Genomic DNA, 22,633 nt, shown 5'->3' with positions numbered 1-22,633 from the left:
TCCTGTTTGAAACAGGCAAGAGGACGTCCAGGGGGCCACAGCCCTGATACAGCGGTGGTCTATCCTGACAGATAGCCGCCCTAGGCGCCAAACATGGGGAGGAATGCGGTCCTTGAGCCAAAACTGGAGGGGACGCATGTGAAACAGGTCTAGAGGAATTATCCAGGCAGTGGCCTTAAGGCAGAGTAACCTCTAAAATACCTTCAGTGGATGTCTCGTCCCTGGCTTGAGTGATGCCACTAATTGCTGAATGGTCAGGGATCGCTTTGCCATAATTCATGTCTGCATTCGGACTGAGTCAAGTCAAGTCAAGTAACCTTTATTTATATAGCGCTTTATACAAAACAGATTGTGTCAAAGCAACTGAACAACATTAATTAGGAAAACAGTGTGTCAATAATGCAAAATGACAGTTCATCATTGAATTCAGTGATGTCATCATTCAGCTCAGTTCAGTTTAAATAGTATCTGTGCAATCATTTGCAATCAAGTCAATGATATCACTGTAAATGAAGTGTCCCCAACTAAGCAAGCCAGAGGTGACAGCAGCAAGGAACCGAAACTCCATTGGTGACAGAATGGAGAAAAAACCTTGGGAGAAACCAGGCTCAGTCAGGGGCCAGTGCTCCTCTGGCTAGACGAAACCAGCAGTTCAATTCCAGGCTGCAGCAAAGTCAGATTGTGCAGACGAATCATCTGTTTCCTGTGGTCTTGTCCTGATGGTCATCTGAGAAAAGGTCTTTACAGGGTATCTGGGGCTCATCTAGTTGTCCTGGTCTCAGCTGTCTTTCAGGTATGTAGAGGTCCCTTCTAGGTGCTTATCCACCATTTGGGCTTTACAGTGCAGTACATCGGGTGTTATGGGAAGTGTTCCCAATTCCAGTTTACTTAATTAATGCAGCCTAAAAATCCTTTAACGGATTTGGATATTAGAAGCGTATTAGTGTGTTATGTGTAAGCCAGGTTAAAGAGATAGGTCTTTAATCTAGATTTAAACTGCAAGTGTGTGTCTGCCTCCTGAACAATGTTAGGTAGGTTATTCCAGAGTTTAGGCGCTAAATAGGAAAAGGATCTGCCGCCTGCAGTTGATTTTGATATTCTAGGTATTATCAAATTGCCAGAGTTGTAAAAATGCAGCAGACGTGGAGGACTATAATATAACAAGAGCTTGTTCAAATACTGAGGTGCTAAACCATTCAGGGCTTTATAAGTAATAAGCAAGATTTTAAAATCTATATGATGTTTAATAGGTAGCCAGTGCAGTGTTGACAGAACCGGGCTAATATGGTCATACTTCCTGGTTCTAGTAAGAACTCTAGCTGCTGCATTTTGGATCAGCTGGAGTTTGTTTATTAAGTGTGCAGAACAACCACCCAATAAAGCATGACAATAATCTAACCTTGAGGTCATAAACGCATAGATTAACATTTCTGCATTTTACATTGAGAGCATAGGTCGTAATTTAGATATATTTTTTTGAGATAGAAAAATGCAGTTTTACAAATGCTAGAAACATGGCTTTCTAAGGAAAGATTGCTATCAAATAGCACACCTATGGTTCCTAACTGATGACGAAGAATTGACAGAGCAGCCATCAAGTCTTAGACAATGTTCTAGGTTATTACATGCAGAGTTTTTCGGTCCTATTATTAACACCTCTGTTTTTTTTTTCAGAATTTAGTAGTAAGAAATTACTCGTCATCCAGTTTTTTATATCGAGTATGCATTCCGTTTTTCAAATTGGTATGTTTGCCGGGCCGCAAAGAAATAAAGAGATGAGTATCGTCAGCATAACAATGAAAGCTAACACCATGTTTCCTGATGATATCTCCCAAGGGTAACATTTAAAGCGTGAAGAATAACGGCCCTAGTACTGAGCCTTAAGGTACTCCATACTGCACTTGTGATCGATATGATACCTCTTCATTCACTGCTACAAATTGATGGCGGTCATATAGGTATGATTTAAACCATGCTAATGCACTTCCATTAATACCAACAAAGTTTTCTAGTCTATGCAAAAGAATGTTGTGGTCAATAGTGTCGAATGCAGTGCTAAGATCTAATAGCACTAATAGAGAGATACAACCACGATCAGATGATAAGAGCAGGTCATTTGTAACTCAAAGGAGAGCAGTCTCAGTACTATGATACGGTCTAAATCCTGACTGGAAATCCTCACAGATACCATTTTTTTCTAAGAAGGAATATAATTTTGAGGATACTACCTTTTCTAGTATCTTGGACAGAAAAGGGAGATTCGAAATCGGTCAGTAATTAACTAGTTCTTTGGGTCAAGTTGTGTTTTTTTGATGAGAGGCTTAATAACAGCCAGTTTGAAGGTTTTGGGGACATATCCTAATGACAATGAGGAATTAATAATAGTCAGAAGAGGATCTATGACTTCTGGAAGCACCTCTTTTAGGAGTTTAGATGGAATAGGGTCTAACATACATGTTGTTGGTTTAGATGATTTAACAAGTATATACAATTCAGGGGATCTATAGTGCACTGTCTGATGTGATACTGTAGCTGACAGCTGCATGGTTACAATTTTATCTCTAATAGTATTGATCTTAGAAGTAAAGTAATTCATAAAGTCATTACTGCTGTGCTGTTGGGAAATGTCAACACTTGTTCATGCTTTATGTTTCGTTAATTTAGCCACTGTATTGAATAAATACTTTGGGTTATGTTTGTTTTCTTCTAAAAGAGACAAAAAGTAATCAGATCAAGCAGTATTTAATGCTTTTCTGTAGGATAGGTTACTTTCCCACCAAGCAAAATGAAAAACCTCTAGTTTTGTTTTTCTCCAGCTGCGCTCCATTTTCCGGGCTGTTCTCTTTAGGGTGCGAGTGTGCTCATTATATTACGGTGTCAGACTGTTTTCCTTAATCTTCCTTAAGCTTAAAAAGCAACTGTATTTAAAATGCTAGAAAAGAGAGAGTTCATAGTTTCTGTTACATCATCAAGTTGTTCTGAGGTTTTGGATATGCTAAGGAATTGGGATACATCTTTTGTGGTAGAAGTGATGGTAGAAGTGATGGTTCTACCATACTTGTAACAAGAAGTAGAATTTACAGTTTTAGCTATATGAAGTTTGCACAAAACTAAATAATGATCTGAGATATCATTGCTTGGCTGCATAATTTCAACACCATCAACATCAATTCCATGCGACAGTATTAAATCTAGAGGATGATTTCGACAATGAGTAGGTCCTGAGACATGTTGTCTAACCCCAATAGAGTTCAGAATGTCTATAAATGCTGATCCCAATGCATCTTTTTTATTATCAACATGGATATTAAAATCATCAACAATTAAAACATTATCTTGCAGCCAGCACTAACTCGGATATAAAATCAGCAAACTCTTTAATAAAGTCTGTATGGTGCCCTGGTGGCCTGTATACAGTAGCCAGTACAAATATCACAGGGGATTTATCATTAACACTTGTTTCTCTGGATAATGTTATATGAAGCACCATTACTTCAAACGAGTTATACTCGAAGCCCACCCTCTGAGAAATATTGAAAACATTGTTATAAATTGAAGCAACACCTCCCCCTTTACCTTTTGGACGCGGCTCATGTTTATAATATTAATTTTAGGGGGTAGACTCATTTAAAATAATGTAATCATCAGGTTTTAGACAGGTTTCTGTCAAACAGAGCACATCTAGTTTATGGTCAGTGATCATATCATTTACAAAAAGTGCTTTTGTAGAAAAGGACCTGATATTAAATAAGCCAAGCTTTATCATTTGTTTATCCGTATTGCATCTCTTTTTTATTTGTTGAACCTCAATTAAATTGTTACTCTTAAATTGGTTTGGATGTTTTTTGTATTTTCTAATTCGGGGAACAGACACAGTCTCTATAGTTTGATATCTAGGTGAAAAAGTCTCATGTGCTGAGAATTAACTGACTTCTGTGACATGAGGCGGCTAGCAGACGGTCGGTTTAGCCAGTCTGTCTGCTTCCTGACCTGGGCCCTAGTTAGTCAAGTACAAACTCTAAGACTATGTGCCATATTTCTAGTGAGAAGAGTGACACCACCCCAGGAGGGATGAAGACCATCTCTTTTCAACAGGTCAGGTCTGCCCCAAATGCTTGTCCAATTGTCTATGAAACCTATTTTATTCTGCGGGCACCACTTAGACATCCAGCCATTGAGTGATGACAATCTGCTATGTATCTCATCACCATGGTAAGCAGGGAGGGGACCAGAGCATATTACTGTGTCTGACATCGTGCTTGCAATTCACACACCTCACACACTAAGTCTTAGATTGTCCCCAGAAAGACAGCACACTGTCAGGGCTACAGGTGACTCTTGTGCGGGTTGATAACCAATCCGAGGCACTCTAAGTGGCTGATTAACATCTCTCTATGATCAGCCAACCCGTTCTGATCTGGCTAGAACGAGCCACTTGTTGAGGTATTTCAAAATGTCTAAAGCATTTCAAAAAATCTGTGCACTTCGTAAAAGTGCATGGGTCAAGAGACAGTCCGAACAGAAGGACTGCATATTGATAAGCCACTCCCTCGAACGCGAATTGTGAATCTGTTTGATAGTTAACAACTTGAACGGCCGGCACATAAGCGAGCAGTTCAGATGTCTCAGAACCAAGATGGGTCTGAGCCCGCCGTCTCTCTTTGGAATGAGGAAGGAGTGGCTGAAACAACCTGACTCGCTGTTCGCTGGGGCACTATTTTCACAGTGCCTTTTGCAAGCAATGTCTGCACTTCTTGTCGGAGAATGAGCGCTTTGTTTTCCGAAACAGAAGTTTGCATGACACCTCTGAAACGAGGTGGCCTGCGAGCGAACTGAAGTGAGTAACCTCATTGGATTGCATTTAGAACCCAACTCGACCGGTCCTGTATGGCTGCCCAGGCCAATAGCCAGGAACTCCTTCGCTCAGAGGTGTTTGGAGGGATGTAGGATGAAAGCAAGCTGTTTCTGAGGGAGTTCTGGCCAAGGCGAGAACTAATCCTCTCCTCTTCCTCTCTACAAGGTTTGCTTTGTTAGAATCAATGCTCTCACAATGAGAGAAACCAGCCCCTTTGAGCGCAGTGTAAGAGTGGGCATGATCCAGATGCATTTAGTCCGAAGTTGTCAATGATAATAATCATCTGTGACAGCATTCTCTTTAATCCGCCTAAAAGATCAAATCGCTCATTAGATGAGGGGTGCTGATGATCCTCACGTGTAAACACACTGGCAGATCAATGTGCAGCGTGCATCCATGCTGCGGGGAGAGTGAAACACACACTGATGCGTGTAATCACTGAAACCTGGTTGCTCAGCCCCGCGACTTTGCCATATCTTCCTCCGAGGCAATTGAGAGGAGAGAACGTGAGAGCAGGAGGGGCGGTGCCGTCTTCATTGAAGGTAACCGCGTGAAAGCAGAGTGAGACACACACACTCCCATAGTGAGAGTAGACTGTGTCAGTGAGTACAGCCTCAGCGTGGGCGTGTGTCCCAGGCATGCTGCACACTCAGGTCCAAAATGATCAGTTATATGAAATCATTGTGACAGCCTTCCAATCTGATCCACCTAAAAGGATTGAGCCGCTCGATGTAATGAGGATTGAAAGCAGCCTGTCTTAGTGAGCACAGCCTCAGCGACACACACACAAATGCAATGCTGTCAGCGATATGAAATCATTGGTAAAAGCATTCTACTCCGATCCGCCCAGAAGGATGGAGCCGCTCAATGTAACGTGGGGGCGTTAATCCTTATGTGTAAACACACCAGCAGATCAAAGTGTTGCAGGGAGAGTGACAGAAATTATTGACAGAAAAACACAGAATTGTTGACATTTTTGCAGATTTATTAAAAAAGAAAAACTGAAATATCACATGGTCCTAAGTATTCAGACCCTTTGCTCAGACACTCATACATTTAACTCAGGTGCTGTCCATTTCTTCTGATCATCCTTGAGATGGTTCTATACCTTCATTTGAGTCCAGCTGTGTTTGATTATACTGATTGGACTTGATTAGGAAAGCCACACACCTGTCAATATAAGACCTTACAGCTCACAGTGCATGTCAGAGCAAATGAGAATCATGAAGTCAAAGGAACTGCCTGAAGAGCTCAGAGACAGAACTGTGGCAAGGCACAGATCTGGCCAAAGTTACAAAAAAAATTCTGCTGCACTTAAGGTTCCTAAGAGCACAGTGGCCTCCATAATCCTTAAATGGAAGATGTTTGGGATGACCAGAACCCTTCCTAGAGTTGGCCGTCTGGCCAAACTGAGCTATCGGGGAGAAGAGCCTTGGAAATAAACCAAAAGAAGAACCCAAAGATTACTGTGGCTGAGCTCCAGAGATGCAGTCGGGAGATGGGAGAAAGTTGTAGAAAGTCAACCATCACTGCAGCCCTCCACCAGTCGGGCTTTATGGCAGAGTGGCCCAACAGAAGCCTCTTCTCAGTACAAGACACATGAAAGGCTGAATGGAGTTTGCTAAAAAACAGAGAAATAAGATTCTCTGGTCTGATGAGACCAGGATCAAGAACTGTTTGGCCTTAATTCTAAGCGGTATGAGTGGAGAAAACCAGGCACTTCTCATCACCTGTCCAGTACAGTCCCAACAGTGAAGCATGGTGGTGGCAGCATCATGCTGTGGGGGTGTTTTTCAGCTGAAGGGACAGGACGACTGGTTGCAATCGAGGGAAAGATGAATCCCAAGCACAGGGATATCCTGGACGAAAACCTTCTCCAGAGTGCTCAAGACCTCAGACTGGGCCGAAGGTTCACCTTCCAACAAGACAATGACCCTAAGCACACAGCTAAAATAACAAAGGAGTGGCTTCACAACAACTCCGTGACTGTTCTTGAATGGCCCAGCCAGACCCCTGACTTAAACCCAATTGGGCATCTCTGGAGAGACCTGAAAATGGCTGTCCACCAATGTTTACCATCCAACCTGACAGAACTGGAGAGGATCTGCAAGGAGGAATGGCAGAGGATCCCCAAATCCAGGTGTGAAAAACTTGTTGCATCTTTCCCAAAAAGACTCATGGCTGTATTAGATCAAAAGGGTGCTTCTACTAAATTCTGAGCAAAGGGTCTGAATACTTAGGACCATGTGATATTTCAGTTTTTCTTTTTTAATAAATGTGCAAAAATGTCAACAATTCTCAACAGTGTTTTTCTGTCAATATGGGGTGCTGTGTGTACATTAATGAGTAAAAAAATGAACTTAAATGATTTTAGCAAATGGCTGCAATACAACAGAGTGAAAAATTTAAGGGGGTCTGAATACTTTACATACCCACTGTATATTTTGTCTAAATGTTCAATAAAGTACTCCATTTACAAAATGTTTCGTTTTTTAACTATTGCTTTTATATGTAAAGCTTTACAGGAAAAAAAAAAGGTTGGAATTTGTTAAAATGTGATGCTGTCAATAAACAAACATTTTCAGTAACATTTCTTACCACTAGATGGCAAAATAACAACCTTAATAACTTTTTGGGTTTCTTTATTGCTTTAAAAAAAGAGTATGGAAAGTTGTTTTGGAGTCAAGGGGCTGAGAGAGACAATGATTTTGCACTGTCTGGCAAAGACACACACACACACACAGAACCACACTCCTTCCCACACTCCATCAATCTAGCAGCAACTGGGGCAGCGAGCAGAAGTGTGTCAGACTTTGGGGTGCATGTGCACATTTACATGTGTGCATTTGCCATCTAGAAACTTCCTTCTAACCAAAAATCTTTCTTAGAGATATTTTCATTTTCTTTTTTCCATAAAACCTACACTCTGCTGCCACAGGACAGTAGAAGCTAAGACAAATCTAGTCTTTTGGAGAATGGTTTCTCCAGATTAACTGCACAGAACAGCTGCAAGGATTACGGATTGTCAAGGACCCTGCGGAACCTTACTTTTCTCTCATGGTCACTTTTGTATTTTTCCTTTAGTCCTGATTTTGCTTGACTCAAACACTGCTTTACAACATGTGCAGACTTTGGAGGATAGCAGTTTTGCTCTGTGTCAAATTGGTGGACACTGCGAATGGAAATACAGCACTCATGCCGGAAAGAGGGACAGCAGCTTCCTCCTGCTATGGAGGTTTTGACCTCTACTTTGTACTAGATAAGTAAGTTATCCTGTGATTTACCACCTTTTCTTACCAATGCATGGTTTTCACACGCTGTATATGCTGTGTTGGCATCTGTATACAATGTAAGACTCACTTTGTCTGAGGGCTTTAACCCATTGTATTGATTTTTGTTCATGCAGAATTAGGTTTACAATTTAAATGTTTTTTTTTTTTTCTTCAAAGAAATAAGGTCTATTTTGTGGCAAGGTTTTAGGTTAAGTGATGCTTTCATGTACTGTATCAATGTTTTATCCTTTTTTTTTTCTTTTTTTGATAGAAATTAACCCAAAAAGTCACATTTTGATACTTTGAAGATCATTTGAACATTTTAATGCAAATGCAAAGTGGCCCTTTTCGTAACACTACAGTTAATACATTTTTCTTCATTCTGCTCAATGATTTTTAATCCAAGTCAATTCTCCTCATGTTCACACAGGTTTTTCCCTTATATCTATTGTTTTGTACTTATATAGTTTTACTTTTTGTGAAGTATTTTGCTTGAAATGTGTGCATATGATATATTTCTTGAAACAATTGCCATGTTTGATATTTCATTGTTTAGTGCGTAATGACCTACACACAGTGTTTGTGTGTGTGTGTGTGTGTGTGTGTGTGTGTGTGTGTGTGTGTGTGTGAGAGAGAGAGAGAGAGAGAGAGAGAGAGAGAGAGAGAGAGAGAGAGAGAGAGAGAGAGAGAGAGGAAAAATCTAACAATAAAGATAACTGTGTTCCTCTGTAACATATGTCTCATCCAACAACAATAATGCATAAGGTGGGAAAATGGCATGTTAGGGGTCAATGTGGACATGCTGGCTGGATGCAAGTGCTGCCCCTTGAGTACAGTTTACAAATATGCAGCAATGAGCCAAAAGACTGCAAAGGAAGGATAGATTAAACAGCTGGGTTAAGAGGCCATTTGCAATATTAGTTCCACATATGCAGTTTAATAGAAAAGTAATGTACACGGGGGGAAAAATATGATTTAGGATTTGTTTTGAAACAGTTTTCACTTTGAAATAGCTATTTCATAAAAAACAACAAAGAAACAGCAAGTAATATTGAATTGTATTTTAAATTTTGAGTGTTTTCTTTAAAAATTTTACTTTTAAAATGATTACCGTGCATTTTGACTACAAATTGAGGTTGTTTTAGTCTTGTTTGATAATTTACTTGGCAACCTACCAAGCTACCTTGACCTATTTTTGACACGCAGTGTTGCGAAAGCCCTAGGACTTATAAAAGCACATGGAAAACCAATTACACACACTTCTAAACTCGGTCATCACACTGTGATGTTTACCTGTGTGCTGCTAGCTTTTTTATACAATATAATATACACACGCACACACACACACACACACACACACACACACACACACGTGGACATAGAATAGATTGGATGTGGGTCACAGTTTCCAGCTATTCCGTTTCAGTCTAAACTTTAACGCTGCTTGGCAACTTTTCCCCAGAGTGTTATGTTCATATTTGACGAATGTGTTTTAAGTATAAAAAACACAGCTGTGTTACCTAATACATATAAAACATTCCTCACGACTCACATGTCAGTTCAGCTGTGAATGTGATGTTATTGTTGGACAGACTCATATTGTTATACAGTGACAAACAGCTATATGTCAACCCATTTCCCCTTTACTCCACTGCCTTGGATTTCATTCTATTTTTTATTTTTTTTGTTTGTTTGTTTTTTGTTTCCAGGAAGAACATTTTCCTAAACATGACAATATTGATTATGTTATTGTCTGTTGGTGCAAAGAACATTTATAATGCAATATTCATGTAGTATTCAGTCATAATCAGCACCCAGTGGCTGAGCAACAGCATGATGACATTTGAAATAAAAAACAGTGTGTTCTTTCAGAGGTTCCTGTACTCCCTTTCATCATCTTTTATCATCTACAAGACTTGTGAAGGCAAATGTTATGGTTCTACTAGACACACAAAATTAATTCTAGAAATGATATGGGAGAATAAAGTTAATGAATGCCCTGATGACAGAACATGCCAGCAAAGCAAATAGATGTAGTCCAAATGCCTGAGAATGCTAGTGGAAGGTTTCTGTTTTGCATTTGTACAGTTAAATACAACAATTTAAATTAAATTTAAAATAATAAAAATTTTATTGTATTATTATTATTATATAAATTAATAATTAATTTAAAATTAGTCAGCATAATAATTTGTAATTATTATTATAATGTCATGATTTCTTAGTATTTGGTACTTTCATTTTCATATCACTCATACATTCACTGTTAATTCAGTGCAGTTTAATAATTTAATTAGTTTAATTAATCTATAAAGCAGCTTTGGAGAAAACAATAATGTCATTGTCCAGCTCACTTCACTTCTCAACCAATAGTGTCAGTGCATTTAAGTCATTATATTGCCAAATAGTAAGTGTCACTAACTAAGAAAGGTGAAATTGGCAAGAAACCCAAAATTCATCGGTGACAAAAATGGAGAGAGTAAAAACCTTGGGAGAACCCAGGCTCAGTCAGGGAGGACAGTTCTCCTCTGGCTGACAGTTGTCAGATTCATGTATGTTAAATGCTAGAGCAGATATAAACATAACTGCTCATAATCAGTCAGTGTAACAGTCTATTATCTTCAGCTGACAAGAAGAGATGAAACAGAATTCATTTAGTATATAAAACAGAAGCCTTCTTGCTATATGTTCCTGTGGCTCAGTGGTAGAGCATTGCGTTAGCAGCGCAAAAGGTTGTGGGTTCGCAAAAAACACTGCTAAATGCTAAAAATTAAATCCTGAATGCACTTAAACCAACTCACAAAAAAAACACCCTCTAAATGCATAAATGTAAATGTCAAGGGACAATGCCCACCATTAAGTTCTGGTTGTGTTTAACACGGGTTCGTTTATCAACACAAATCAATCTGCAATCACTTGGATGTGAGTTATGGGAAAGTCAGTGCTTGGTTGCTCTACTTATGGGCCATTTCTGTGGCTCCACTTTATAGCTGTGGGCTTGATGGTTTTGGCTCCTGTGCTCAGGAGGGTCTGTGAAGGCCATTTACCATTCTCCTCCATTCATTCAGCTCAAGAGCTTTTGCAGACAGTGCAACAAGAGAACAGTTGAGAAACAGTGGTGGGAATAACGAAACATGTGTTATGAAACTCTAATAATGTCACTCAACCCTAATGAACAGGAAGGCCTGTTGTTGTTTCTGGAATAGTTCTAGAGCTTCTGCTTCTACTTGGTCAGTCATATTCAGTGATCAAACTATTTGAACATTGTCCCAAATTTGCAACATACCGTTCTTTGCGAACTTGATATATCAAGTTAGAATAACTAACTGATGACATTTTGGAGAAATCAGTAGTCAAACTAAAACTTTGTTTAATGAAGAAATGAAGTCCCTTTAAAACAAGAATGAAATTAAATCAGTGCCCAAAAGAACTTTCATGAGACACAAAAAACTGTAAGAGAAGTTAAATCAGAAGTAAAATGTTTCACAATAGCTAAATGTATTAGCTAATGAGTCCACAAATAAAGTAACTTGGATTGCAGTTTAAATATGATCATATTAATTATCATTGTAGTAATTCTGTTTCTGTTTGTGATTTATGACATTTTCTATGACACAGCGGTTTATATATACTGTATTTTATATTTAACCCACGTATTACATGGCCACCAAATTAATGAATAAAATCCTGGAAGTTTAAATTAATGGTTTATAATGTATTTTTCAGCAGTAACACTTCGTTACTGTACTTAAAGCAACTGAATGTTAGTTTTAACCTTGAAATGAAGAGTTCTGATGCAAAAGCCTCTAAATGCCATCTGACATTTTTATTTAAAAGTAGTATTTTTATCAGGCTCCTATGTTAGGTTCAGTAATTTTACTTTAATGGCAATGTAAAAATGCTCATTTTAGAAGAAAATTTCAATTTTGCTTCAAAAACACTTCAAATGTCAGTTTAAAATCATTCTGAAGATATGCTGATGTCTAATAAGGCATCTGGCTTCTGTCCCCCCCCCCCCCCCCCCCCCCCCCACAATGCTACCGCCAAACGTCTGTTCTGGAAGTATGTAAATTTGGTGAGCGGGAACTAATTTCTGCGAAAAGGCCAGATTGCTTTATGGCAGCAAATGCACATGTACATCCATCATATGCTGTAATTATGACAGTGATACATTTATGACTGTGAAATCAACTCATCTAACTCTCTCTAAAGTCGCAAGGTATTACATTTGCAAATGAGCAAACAAATAGTGACAAAATCACGTGAAATATACATATAGCTATATAGAGAGAAAGAGTGAGAGAGAGAGAAAGTTTGCAAATTAATCTTTTGATCATTTCGGTTCTTTTGAATCTGTTAAACCAGTTCACAGAATGGTCTGAATGATTCATTTCATGAATTGCATGATCTGCGATGAACCTTCACTTCCACTGTCCTGCAGAGTTTAGCTCTAACCAGCTACAACACACCTGCCTGGAAGTTTCCGGCACTCCTAAGGACTTTCATTAGCTGGGTCAGGTGTGTTTAATTAGGGTTTGAGCTAAACTCTGCAGGACAATGGCCATCCGGGTGCTGAGTTTTGACCTAACACCCCTGACCTTTTTGGCCATTTCCATTATAACACTTTACACTACATTATACATTTCACATTTGACAAAGTACCAAAAAGTACAATGGTGTTTTGGACATGAACCATTTACCATGTAAATATCATACTTTTTTTGAGAGGTATTATATTGGTTGCAGCTATTGTTAACAAATATTAGAGACATTATCATAAAGTAAAAGATCATTGATATGGTCAGAGGCAAATTTTGTTGTGGTGTAGCAGTTTCTGTAGTAATGATATATACTTATACTTTCCAAACATTACACAACAAAGACACATTTATGAAATTTCAACATAATTTATTTTTATTGCAGTATTGCTGAATTAAGAGTTTATGACTGAAAGAATACATAGACTCCAGCTTTCAGCAAGGCTGCCATTGTAACAATAGGTCATGGCATTATTAAAAAAAAAAAAGAAAAAAAAAAGGAGGCCTACCTGTACTTAAGTAGTTATATTAGTAGTTAGATTTTAGAACATATTTTTATATTGAGCTATTTTAACTTTATTCAGTTTTGCTTATGAAGATTCTATACTTTTTATAACACTGTAATGATTTTTTGTGACTGGCTGACTATACATTATACTTTGCTTAATTGTACAGTAAAGCATTCAATACTTCTATTAAAGTTTATAACCAAGCCTTCACATTATGATTTTATTATGGTTTTATTAGTCATGTGGCTCTGAACACCAAACTATTCCTGAGCATTTGTTAAATATAATGTGAAACATATTGTACCTAGTGGCTGCTAGGCTAACTGCTGTTGTTTTGAGCCCAGCTGTAAGTGAAATGCCCTCATTGAACTGTTCTCATTCTGAAATGAAAGCAGAGAGATGCGGTTGGGGGGGTGTTTTGCACTCTCATCCATTCCCAAGAGTTATCGAAACCTTTGGGTTAGGGAGGAACTGAATAATGTGACAGTCCAGTCCAATTTCAGTTTAAATTAATAGACAATCTTGGGCAGCTGTATGAAGGCTACTTCATTAAGAGTTATAGCTATATAAATAAATCCTTAGCTTTTACACACTCACACACACATACCAGTTGCCTCTTGTTAAACCATTTCACCATCAGCTCCAGATGTCCCAAACCCTGCCTGCTTTGGCTGCTTTAGAGGCCTGGATCTCACTAACAATGGAAAAACAGTGAGAGGGAGAAAAAAAAAGAGAAGAGGAATGAGGCAGTGCCTAAACAATCCAGATACCATTGCCACATTATCTTACATCATCTCATTGTAATTAATAATTCTAAACGTATAACGAGGTAGAACAGAACTTTTATTTTTTTCAGCTAGTGGCCCCGAAGGGTATTTGGACACACTTGTGTTTCTTCAACTATAAGAATTTTTATGTCCCATTGGGCTGCTTTCATTCAAACTAACAGATTTTATTTTTATTTTATTTTGTTGTTGTTATAGAAAAGTGTCTTGTAAAACTTTTATTTACTGACTTTCCCATCATCACTTATTTTTGTTACTTTTCAAATGCCTTTTTTATTACTATTATTTTATCCTTGTCACAAAACCGTATTTTCAGATTTCAGTAGGATTTTCTCTATTAACTAGTTGCTTATTAGCATACATATTGCTAGCATATCTGCTGTTAAATAGTACTTATGAAGCACATATTAATGCCTTATACTGCAATACCATATTTTAGATCTCTACCTCAAACTTTCTGACTATTCATAAGCAGCAAATTAGAAGTTTATTGAGGCAAAATGTGTTAGTAGTGAGATCTAGTCCCCAAACTAAAGTGTGACCAGAGTTTTCTATTGGCTTTTGGGTAATTGCAGAAAATGAACTCTGTGACCTACAAAAAAAAAAAAAAAATAGTTCATTATGATAATCTTGATGAACACAGTGAGGCTTAAATAGTCACTAGAGGTAAAAAGTTAAACGTAGGTTTTAAACTACACCATGGTCGAATAACTTAAGAATAAACTTTAAACAACTCTTTCAGTCTTTCCTGGAAAGTTTGAGTTGAATAGTTTACAAGAATGTGGTTGTAAACACAATGATGCTGTGAAAGCAAACTAGTTAGTATGAGTTTACCTGCTCATTGTGTTGACGTTTAGAGTCCCTGACAACCTCTGTAGCCCATTTAGTCACTTGTTAGAAACCATCTGAAGTAAAAGCTTTAAAAAGCACAACTGCTGTTTTTTTTTTTTTTTACATATAGTTGTTGCTTTCAAATCATATTACATATGAATGTATCTATGAAAGTGTGACTGTGCCATTTTGTGAAGATAAGCTGCTGTGATTAAGAGTATGCCAAATCATACAAATGAAATACAGCATGCCTTGAGTACCGTATTGTTTTTATAAATGGCTTACCACACAATACAAATATGACAACAGTCAACCTAAACTGCTCTCTCTTAAACGTAGCCTTGGAAAGTGCACAAGTTCTTTCACAGGCAGATTTCCCAGATATGACTGGCACTTCACTTTCTGTGAATGTTATAAACTGTATTTGTTTTAGAGGAGTTCTCCTGCACAGAATCCTGCATAAAGGTCAAACTAGAAGAATGTAAACTGAAATACAGATAGAAGGGAAGAACTAATGAGAAAAGAGTTTAAATTTCAAAGTAAAGTTTCACATGCATTACTACTGTAATATATAAGTATCAAGATTGTTGACCTTTGTCTTAATTCAAAGACTTTGGCATCACACTCATTCAGTCAGACAGCTGTTCTTGTAAGATGGTGGATACTCGAATGATTTCCCTCAAAGGAGCATAAAAATGTGTCAATGTAATTTTTGAACTGCTGCTTTAAAAAAAAATCTTTTTCACACAGCTGTAAATCTCAAACTCGGCTATTCCTCTCAGCTTGGGAATCTTTATTGGTCTCTTGATGTTCGACTATAAGTGTTCAATATGTCTGTTTCTCCCTGCAGATCAGGAAGTGTGCAGCATCACTGGAATGAAATATATAACTTTGTGGAACATCTGGCCCATAAGTTCATAAGGTAGGCAAAGACAGAGTCTCACAAAAATCTGAATCTGCATAACTTTTTCTATATTATGTGGATGAAAAATAATGAAAAAACATGTTTAACTAAAATATTGAGTGACTTGTTGCATCTCTAATTTTTATTTGGCTTAATAAACATTCTGTTAATTATTTTAGTGAAGTGCAGATAGGAATATGTGGGATCACATTGAGACATTTAAAAATAAGAAATTAGCTTTTAAAATGATAATTTCAGTCTAACATACATGTTTGTTATTGTATCTAGCCCTCAGTTGCGGATGTCCTTCATTGTGTTCTCTGATCAGGGCAATATTTTGATGCGGCTTACAGAAGACAGGTGAGTGAATTAATGTTATCTTTATTATTTTTTGATTTAACTGAAGTCGTTTGCACAAATGCATTGCAGGCCTATCCACTTTTGCAGTCTGGAAGGGTCTTGACTGTAGTATGGCTAAGTGCCAACGAATGACTGTAGTTTTACAATTCTGTTATCACAAATAAAGGCCAAATCTGTCAGAATCAGTTATGTGACAGTTAATGACCCATAAAGAATGGCACATCTGCTGTAAGCATTCCCTGGTTTTGACGATCGTCTCCTTAAAGGGATAGTTCACTTAAAAATTAATATTCTGTCATCATTTACTCACTTTCAAGTTGTTCCAAACCTGTATGAGATTATTTCTTCTGTTAAACACAAAAGAAGATATTTTAAAGAATGTTGGTAACCAAATAGTGGGCAGTAGTTTTGACTTCCATAGTAGAGAAAAAAATACTATGGAAGTCAATGGCTACCAGCAACTGTTTGGTTACCAACAAACAGGAACAATTTGTGCATGAGTACATGATGACAGTTTTCATTTCTGAGTGAACTATTCCTTTAAAACAGCACTTCAATGACTTCAACATATGGCTCACATAAGAAATCTCATGTTTGTATGCCAAATTAATTGTGACTAAGGCTTTTCCATGTTTCCAGAAAAGTGCTGGTTGTCAATGGTTGTCAGTGCAAATAAATATTATTCATGGTATAATATGTCTGTAGTTGTTGAAAACCTACTCCATCCAGAATAAACTTACACTCCTGGTCTCCTGAATCATTGTGTGTGTTACCAGTGTTTGGTGGTTACAGTAAAACATTGCACAGACGTAGCAAGGAAAGAGCATAATTTTCATGCCCTGTTCTCTCTCTTTCATTGTGTGCGTTTGTCAGGGAACAAATACGGAAAGGTTTGGAGGAACTCGAGAAAGTGCGGCCAGGTGGAGACACTTTTATGCATGAAGGCCTTCTGCGGGTGAGTGAGCCAATAGGAACCATCTTGGTGTCAGTACCGCCCACCCAGCTATGACAAATAGCTTGAAATATCCTTCACAAAGGTTATATTTGGCCACTACTCAGACAAATGGACCTAAAAATAAAAAACTGTTGAGTTTTTAAATGATCTTTCACAGCTGGTTAAATGTATTCCTCATCTGTCTGTGAAAAAAAAATAGTTACTGTGAATGTTGTTTGATCTGCTTGAGATTACAATATTTCTGATGTTTTTCTTTTCTCTTTTTTGTGCTACTAGGCCAGCGAACAGATTTACTATGGTAACACTGAGGGTAGGCCCATTTCAAACATCTTGCTGAAAGAAGAAACAGTTTAGACTAGTTTAAGTAATCTTCAAGGTGGTCTTAACTGGTTTTAGATTACTGGCACAAAATGGTTAAATTTGTTATAGTTGCAGGTAGACCATCTTAAAATGAAATTTGTCATCATTTACTCAGCTTCATGTTCTAACTCATAATTTCTTACATCTGTAAAACACAAAAGAAGATATTTTGAAGAATGTTGGCAGCCAAACTGTTGATGGTCGCCATTGACTCCCATTGTAGGCCAGCTAGTAAGTGCTGTTCAGGTAAACCTCACTCCCCTGATCTCAAGAAGTGCACTAGCACTTGATGCTAGAGACTGCAGTCTCGTCAACTCTTTGTCCTTCTTTTATGTTTAACAGAAGAAAGAAATTCATACAGGTTTGCAACAATTGGAGGGTGACCTGATCTCATAACACGATCTAACTTGTGGGAACCTTTTCACAAAAGACGAAATACATACCAATAAGTACATATCACTGCAGTATCCAACATAAATTAACACTAGAGGTGGTAAAACAGTGAGCACTTGTAATTGTTTTCGTACATAGTTATGATTACAGCTCTATATGTTTCTCTTTCTGAACGTTGCAAGCTTGGTAGCTCAGCTAGCACAGAACTGCAGGATGTCCTTGGGTACAAATCCCGTGAAAAACTTTTTTTTTTTTTTTTTTTTTTTTTTTTACGTCACATTCGCTTTTGTTCATACTATCATGTAGGTTTAAGTGTAGTGCAGATGGTACGTTATTTTAAAACGTCATGGGGTATTAGAGTTATAGCGCCACTCAATGGACATTTCAAGTCAGAACTGCGGTCACATAAAGCGTACCATATGTACGTTCATCTTCCCTGGGGAAAAAATTAACACTCTTTTAGCACCACTCTGTAATGATGAGTCTGATGAGTGAGGATCCATTTGCAGTTTATTTGACAACAGAACGATAAAGACAAACAGCTGTAAAGGCAAGATGAGGGCGTAAGCAGTACAGGCTAAGATCGGGGGAGGCGGCATAGAATCACAGTCCAAAAACAGATATGAGTCAGAGCAGGCGGCAGAGAATCCAGAAAAGGTACAGGAGCCTCACTTGTGACACACTAAGTGGACATTTCACATCGAATATGTCATGAAATGCTACATATTTCGCGTCTTGCAAAAAAGTTCCCACAGGTATGTTTTCGTCATGAGATCGGGCTTGAATAAATGATGACAGAAATTAAATTTTTGGGTTCTAAAACCAGTCCCTGATAGCACACATACATCACAGAGATGTCTATTTGACGTAAAAATTTACATCTGCAAGACATATTTTTTAGAGTGTTTGCTCATCTGCAATACGTCTATAGGAAATTTCCTATCAGATGTCAAATAGATGTTTATTAGATGTCTTTAAGATATTTATGATTTAGAATTTATGTAAAACTGACATCTTACAGATGTCTGTCAGATGTACACAGCAGATGCTTTCCAGATCAAACGATCTTTAACAGACGTCCTGCAGACGTACATGTGCTATCTGGGGTATGAAATTTATGCTTATACTGTGGTAACCTACAAGGCGGTCTTAACTGGTTATTTAAGCTGGGGACCAGCTAAGCCAGTTTAGCTGGTTTATGCTGTTTCAATTGAACACATTTACTTATATTACATATTTATTACTTATAGAACATATTTACATATTTATCCCCCTCATATTGTTCATTTAGAAATCAAAATGATTTGCTACTACTAGCTAGATTCAACATGTTGCATGTTCCTCTGTAAAAGGGATAAAAAATGTGTAACTCAAAATCTGACATTAAGTTGCAAACATGACGCAAACTTTGTTTCTGTGTGAGGATACCGGACAGCCAGTGTAATCATCGCCCTCACAGATGGAGAACTGCATGAAGATCTCTTCTATTATGCTGAGAGAGAGGTGAGAATGATTAAAGACTCAAGAACAGAAAGAAAAAGAGTGGAGGGCTTGACAGTCCCTTGTAAAAGGAAGTATGCTTTATCTTCATTTTAAAAAAAAAGAGGTTATTATGGAGATAAATAATACCTTAAAAGAATATATTTAAACACAAACTGAATGTAATGTTTTTGGACACTTGATTTCGTAAAAAAATGTATTGTAGATTAAATTTGTATCAATTGCAATTATTAGCTGCAACTATGACCCTCTTAAGTAGGACTTACTGTAAGTACATCTTTGTAATTTATAATGAAATTTATTGTCTTTGAAATATGGTTAAAGTGTTCTGCCAAATGTACACTACTTGGTAAACTAAAATATGCTTTATTGTAATTTATGTTGTAACTTGTATGTCATGTACTTAAATATATATGTTATTACACATTTGTATGATGAAATGGCAATTTAGTACATTCAAAAATGTTTAGTATGTAATACATTAAAAACACACTACAGTTATAATTATAATGAAGTATTTTACATGAGCTTTAGTATGTTACACATCATAATCATTAGTGTACTTAAAGCATGACAAAAATATTATTAAAACATAAATATGTAAAATGTACCTTAACAATTTTAATTTGACATTATTACAAAATGCCTTTTAATTACACTTAAATGGCATTTTATTTCATTAATGTTATATTATCTGCACGTTTTTTATAGACATTTTAGGATTTGAAGTACACTACAAGTGCGCATTCAGTGCAATTAAGTGTTTTTCATTTTCACAAGGGGTGTCGTCACTGAAAGCAATGTTTACTTTGGTGTTCACGAGGTGAAGTCAGGGTCATTGGTGGACCATTTGAATTAATTTGCATGCTGGGAATTACATCACACATTTCTCTTTTCTTCATCATACTTTAACGGAGATGGTAACAATATTACAACAGTATCAACCGATAAGAACCATTGCTTAAACAGAGGTGTTCAGATGAGATGACTTTTTGAGAGTGGACTGAAGTGAAAATGTTCTTTGATAATGTAAACGTTCTTTGCTCTCTTTTTGTACAATGAAAGTGTTATAATTAGTAATTTACAATGTTTTTATTAAATTCACATTAAATGCAAAGTCAGTCATATTAAAAATATTATATGGTATGACACCCATATCTGGCACTTAAAGGGAAACTCCACCCCAAAATGAAAATGTTGTCATTAATCACTTACTCCCATGTTGTTCCAAACTTGTAAAACACTGTCTGCGTCATGCTCAGATTCTCCAAAATGGCGCTATGGTGACGTGGGGAGAGACAGAGGAGAGGAATTGTTGAATAAAGTCATTATTTTTGTTTTCTTCCTGTACAAAAAGTATTCTCGTTGTTTCGTAACGTTACGGTTGAATCACTGATGGCAGATGGACTATTCTGACAATGCTTTTCATACTTTCCTGGACCTTGACACTGTTATTTACTTGGCAGTCTATGAGACAGTCACAAGCCTCCCGGTTTTCATCCAAAATATCTTAAATTGTGTTCCGAAGACGAACAAAGCTTTTACGGGTTTGGAACAACATGGGGGTAAGGGATTAATGACAAAATTTTCATTTTGGGGTGGAGTATCCCTTTTAAGTAAAAAGACAGATTTTTATGCAAAGTTAATAGATTAGACTATTAGGCTTCTTTGCCCATCGCCCATTATAGATCAACTAACATAATCTATAAAGGTGGAAAATGCATTTACTTACACATATTTGAGAATCGAGATATTTCATGATATATTTTGGTAATATTTCAAATAAAAATTACAAAATAATAAAACTCCTGCTGAAAAAAACAAACAAACAATAGACACCATTACAAAATTTTTAATGGTTTTACTGGTTATAATGGCACTTGTACTGGTTTTACTGGAAACTGTAATGGACCCTGTTGGTCTCTACTGGTAATTGGTTGCCTTCTATTGGTGGCTTGTTAAGACCAATAAATCCTAATTGAATATGTCCCAAAACACACTACAGAAAACCATTTTTTTTAATGGTTTTAATGGTTAAAAGGTAATGGTTTGTAATGTTTGTTATGTTATTTGTTGTGGAAACCATTCAAATTTTCTGTGATGGTTTTATTGTTTTTTTCAGCAGGGACATAATCCTATATCTGGGGGAAGTCGTGGCCTAATGGTTAGAGAGTTTGACTCCTAGCCCTAAGGTTGTGGGTTCGAGTCTTGGGCCGGCAAAACCACGACTGAGGTGCCCTTGAGCAAGGCACCGAACCCCCAACTGCTCCCCAGGCACCGCAGCATAAATGGCTGCCCACTGCTCCGGGGGTGTGTTCACAGTGTGTGTGTGTGTGTGTGTGTGTGTGTGTGTGTGTGTGTGTGTGTGTTCACTGCTGTGTGTGTGCACTTTGGATGGGTTAAATGCAGACCACGAATTCTGAGTATGATACATGATGCTGAAAAATGACTGAATGAATAATACTTAAAGTAGGTTAAGATGAATTTTAAAATTGTGCCCCTAAAAGCACAAGTGAGCCAAAAGCATGATCTGTAGATGTAACAGTTAATGGCCAACAAATCAAAATAGTTTGCAGGTGTCTGAAGTGTTTCTGCTGTGTGTTTCCCTCAGGCCAATCGCTCTCGCAGCCTGGGTGCCTCTGTGTACTGCGTAGGAGTGAAGGATTTCAATGAGACTCAGGTGTGTTTGTGTGTGAGTTGTGTTTGGTGGTATGGTAAGTTTTAAAACTAGATCTTGGCACTTATAAAAAAGTGTTACAAGATTTTTATAAATTATGCTTGGGGGGTATATGGACTAGCACTTGTTTAAGTAAGTGTACTTTATACAATTTTTTGTAATATAGATTTTTTTGTAATTATTATTTACTTTTCACTTTTCCTAGCTGGCCAAGATCGCTGACAGCAAAGATCATGTCTTTCCTGTAAATGATGGCTTTGAAGCCCTAAAGCATTTCATTCTTTCTGCTAAATTAAATTAATAAAATTTAACACATTAAAAAAAATTCCATTAATTTAATTAATTTGACCAGTTTCAGAAAAAGTTCCTAGACATCCATCAGAACCTCCAGTAGTTTGCAATTTGAAATGTTAGTTAGTGGTCATGCAATATATCACCAAAGGCCAGTATGTTGGCTGATTTTTATTATGATTTAGTATTTTATTTTCTTTTTGTAGTAAGTACCATTATCATTCGGTAAATACACATTTATTATATACATACATATATATATATATATATATATATATATAAATATATATATATATATATATATATATATATATATATATATATATATATATATATATAATTAGCATAAAATTAGCACTACCTTATGTTAATTTGAAAAAAAAAAAAATATTGTTCCTGGTTC

The 22,633-nt window shown here is 37.0% G+C and overlaps 1 protein-coding gene across 1 annotated transcript in view; it reads left to right on the top strand.

Annotated features, from left to right (window-relative positions):
• Positions 1-7,442: 7,442 nt before the first annotated feature.
• LOC109081757 (anthrax toxin receptor 1-like) overlaps positions 7,443-22,633 on the top strand; it is a 54,903-nt gene continuing 39,712 nt past the window's right edge. The window contains exons 1-8 of the mRNA XM_042730169.1: positions 7,443-8,118; positions 15,641-15,712; positions 15,983-16,054; positions 16,928-17,009; positions 17,286-17,319; positions 19,186-19,265; positions 21,874-21,942; positions 22,145-22,225. Of these exons, the coding sequence (XP_042586103.1) occupies positions 7,976-8,118; positions 15,641-15,712; positions 15,983-16,054; positions 16,928-17,009; positions 17,286-17,319; positions 19,186-19,265; positions 21,874-21,942; positions 22,145-22,225 (633 nt within the window). The 5' untranslated portion in view covers positions 7,443-7,975. The remainder of the gene's footprint in view (positions 8,119-15,640; positions 15,713-15,982; positions 16,055-16,927; positions 17,010-17,285; positions 17,320-19,185; positions 19,266-21,873; positions 21,943-22,144; positions 22,226-22,633) is intronic.

The sequence above is a fragment of the Cyprinus carpio genome, chromosome B8, assembly GCF_018340385.1.
Source record: "Cyprinus carpio isolate SPL01 chromosome B8, ASM1834038v1, whole genome shotgun sequence".
In the NCBI taxonomy this organism is placed as follows: domain Eukaryota; kingdom Metazoa; phylum Chordata; class Actinopteri; order Cypriniformes; family Cyprinidae; genus Cyprinus; species Cyprinus carpio.
Note: the sequence above shows the minus strand (reverse complement) of the source record. Positions and strands in the feature narration are given on the sequence as shown.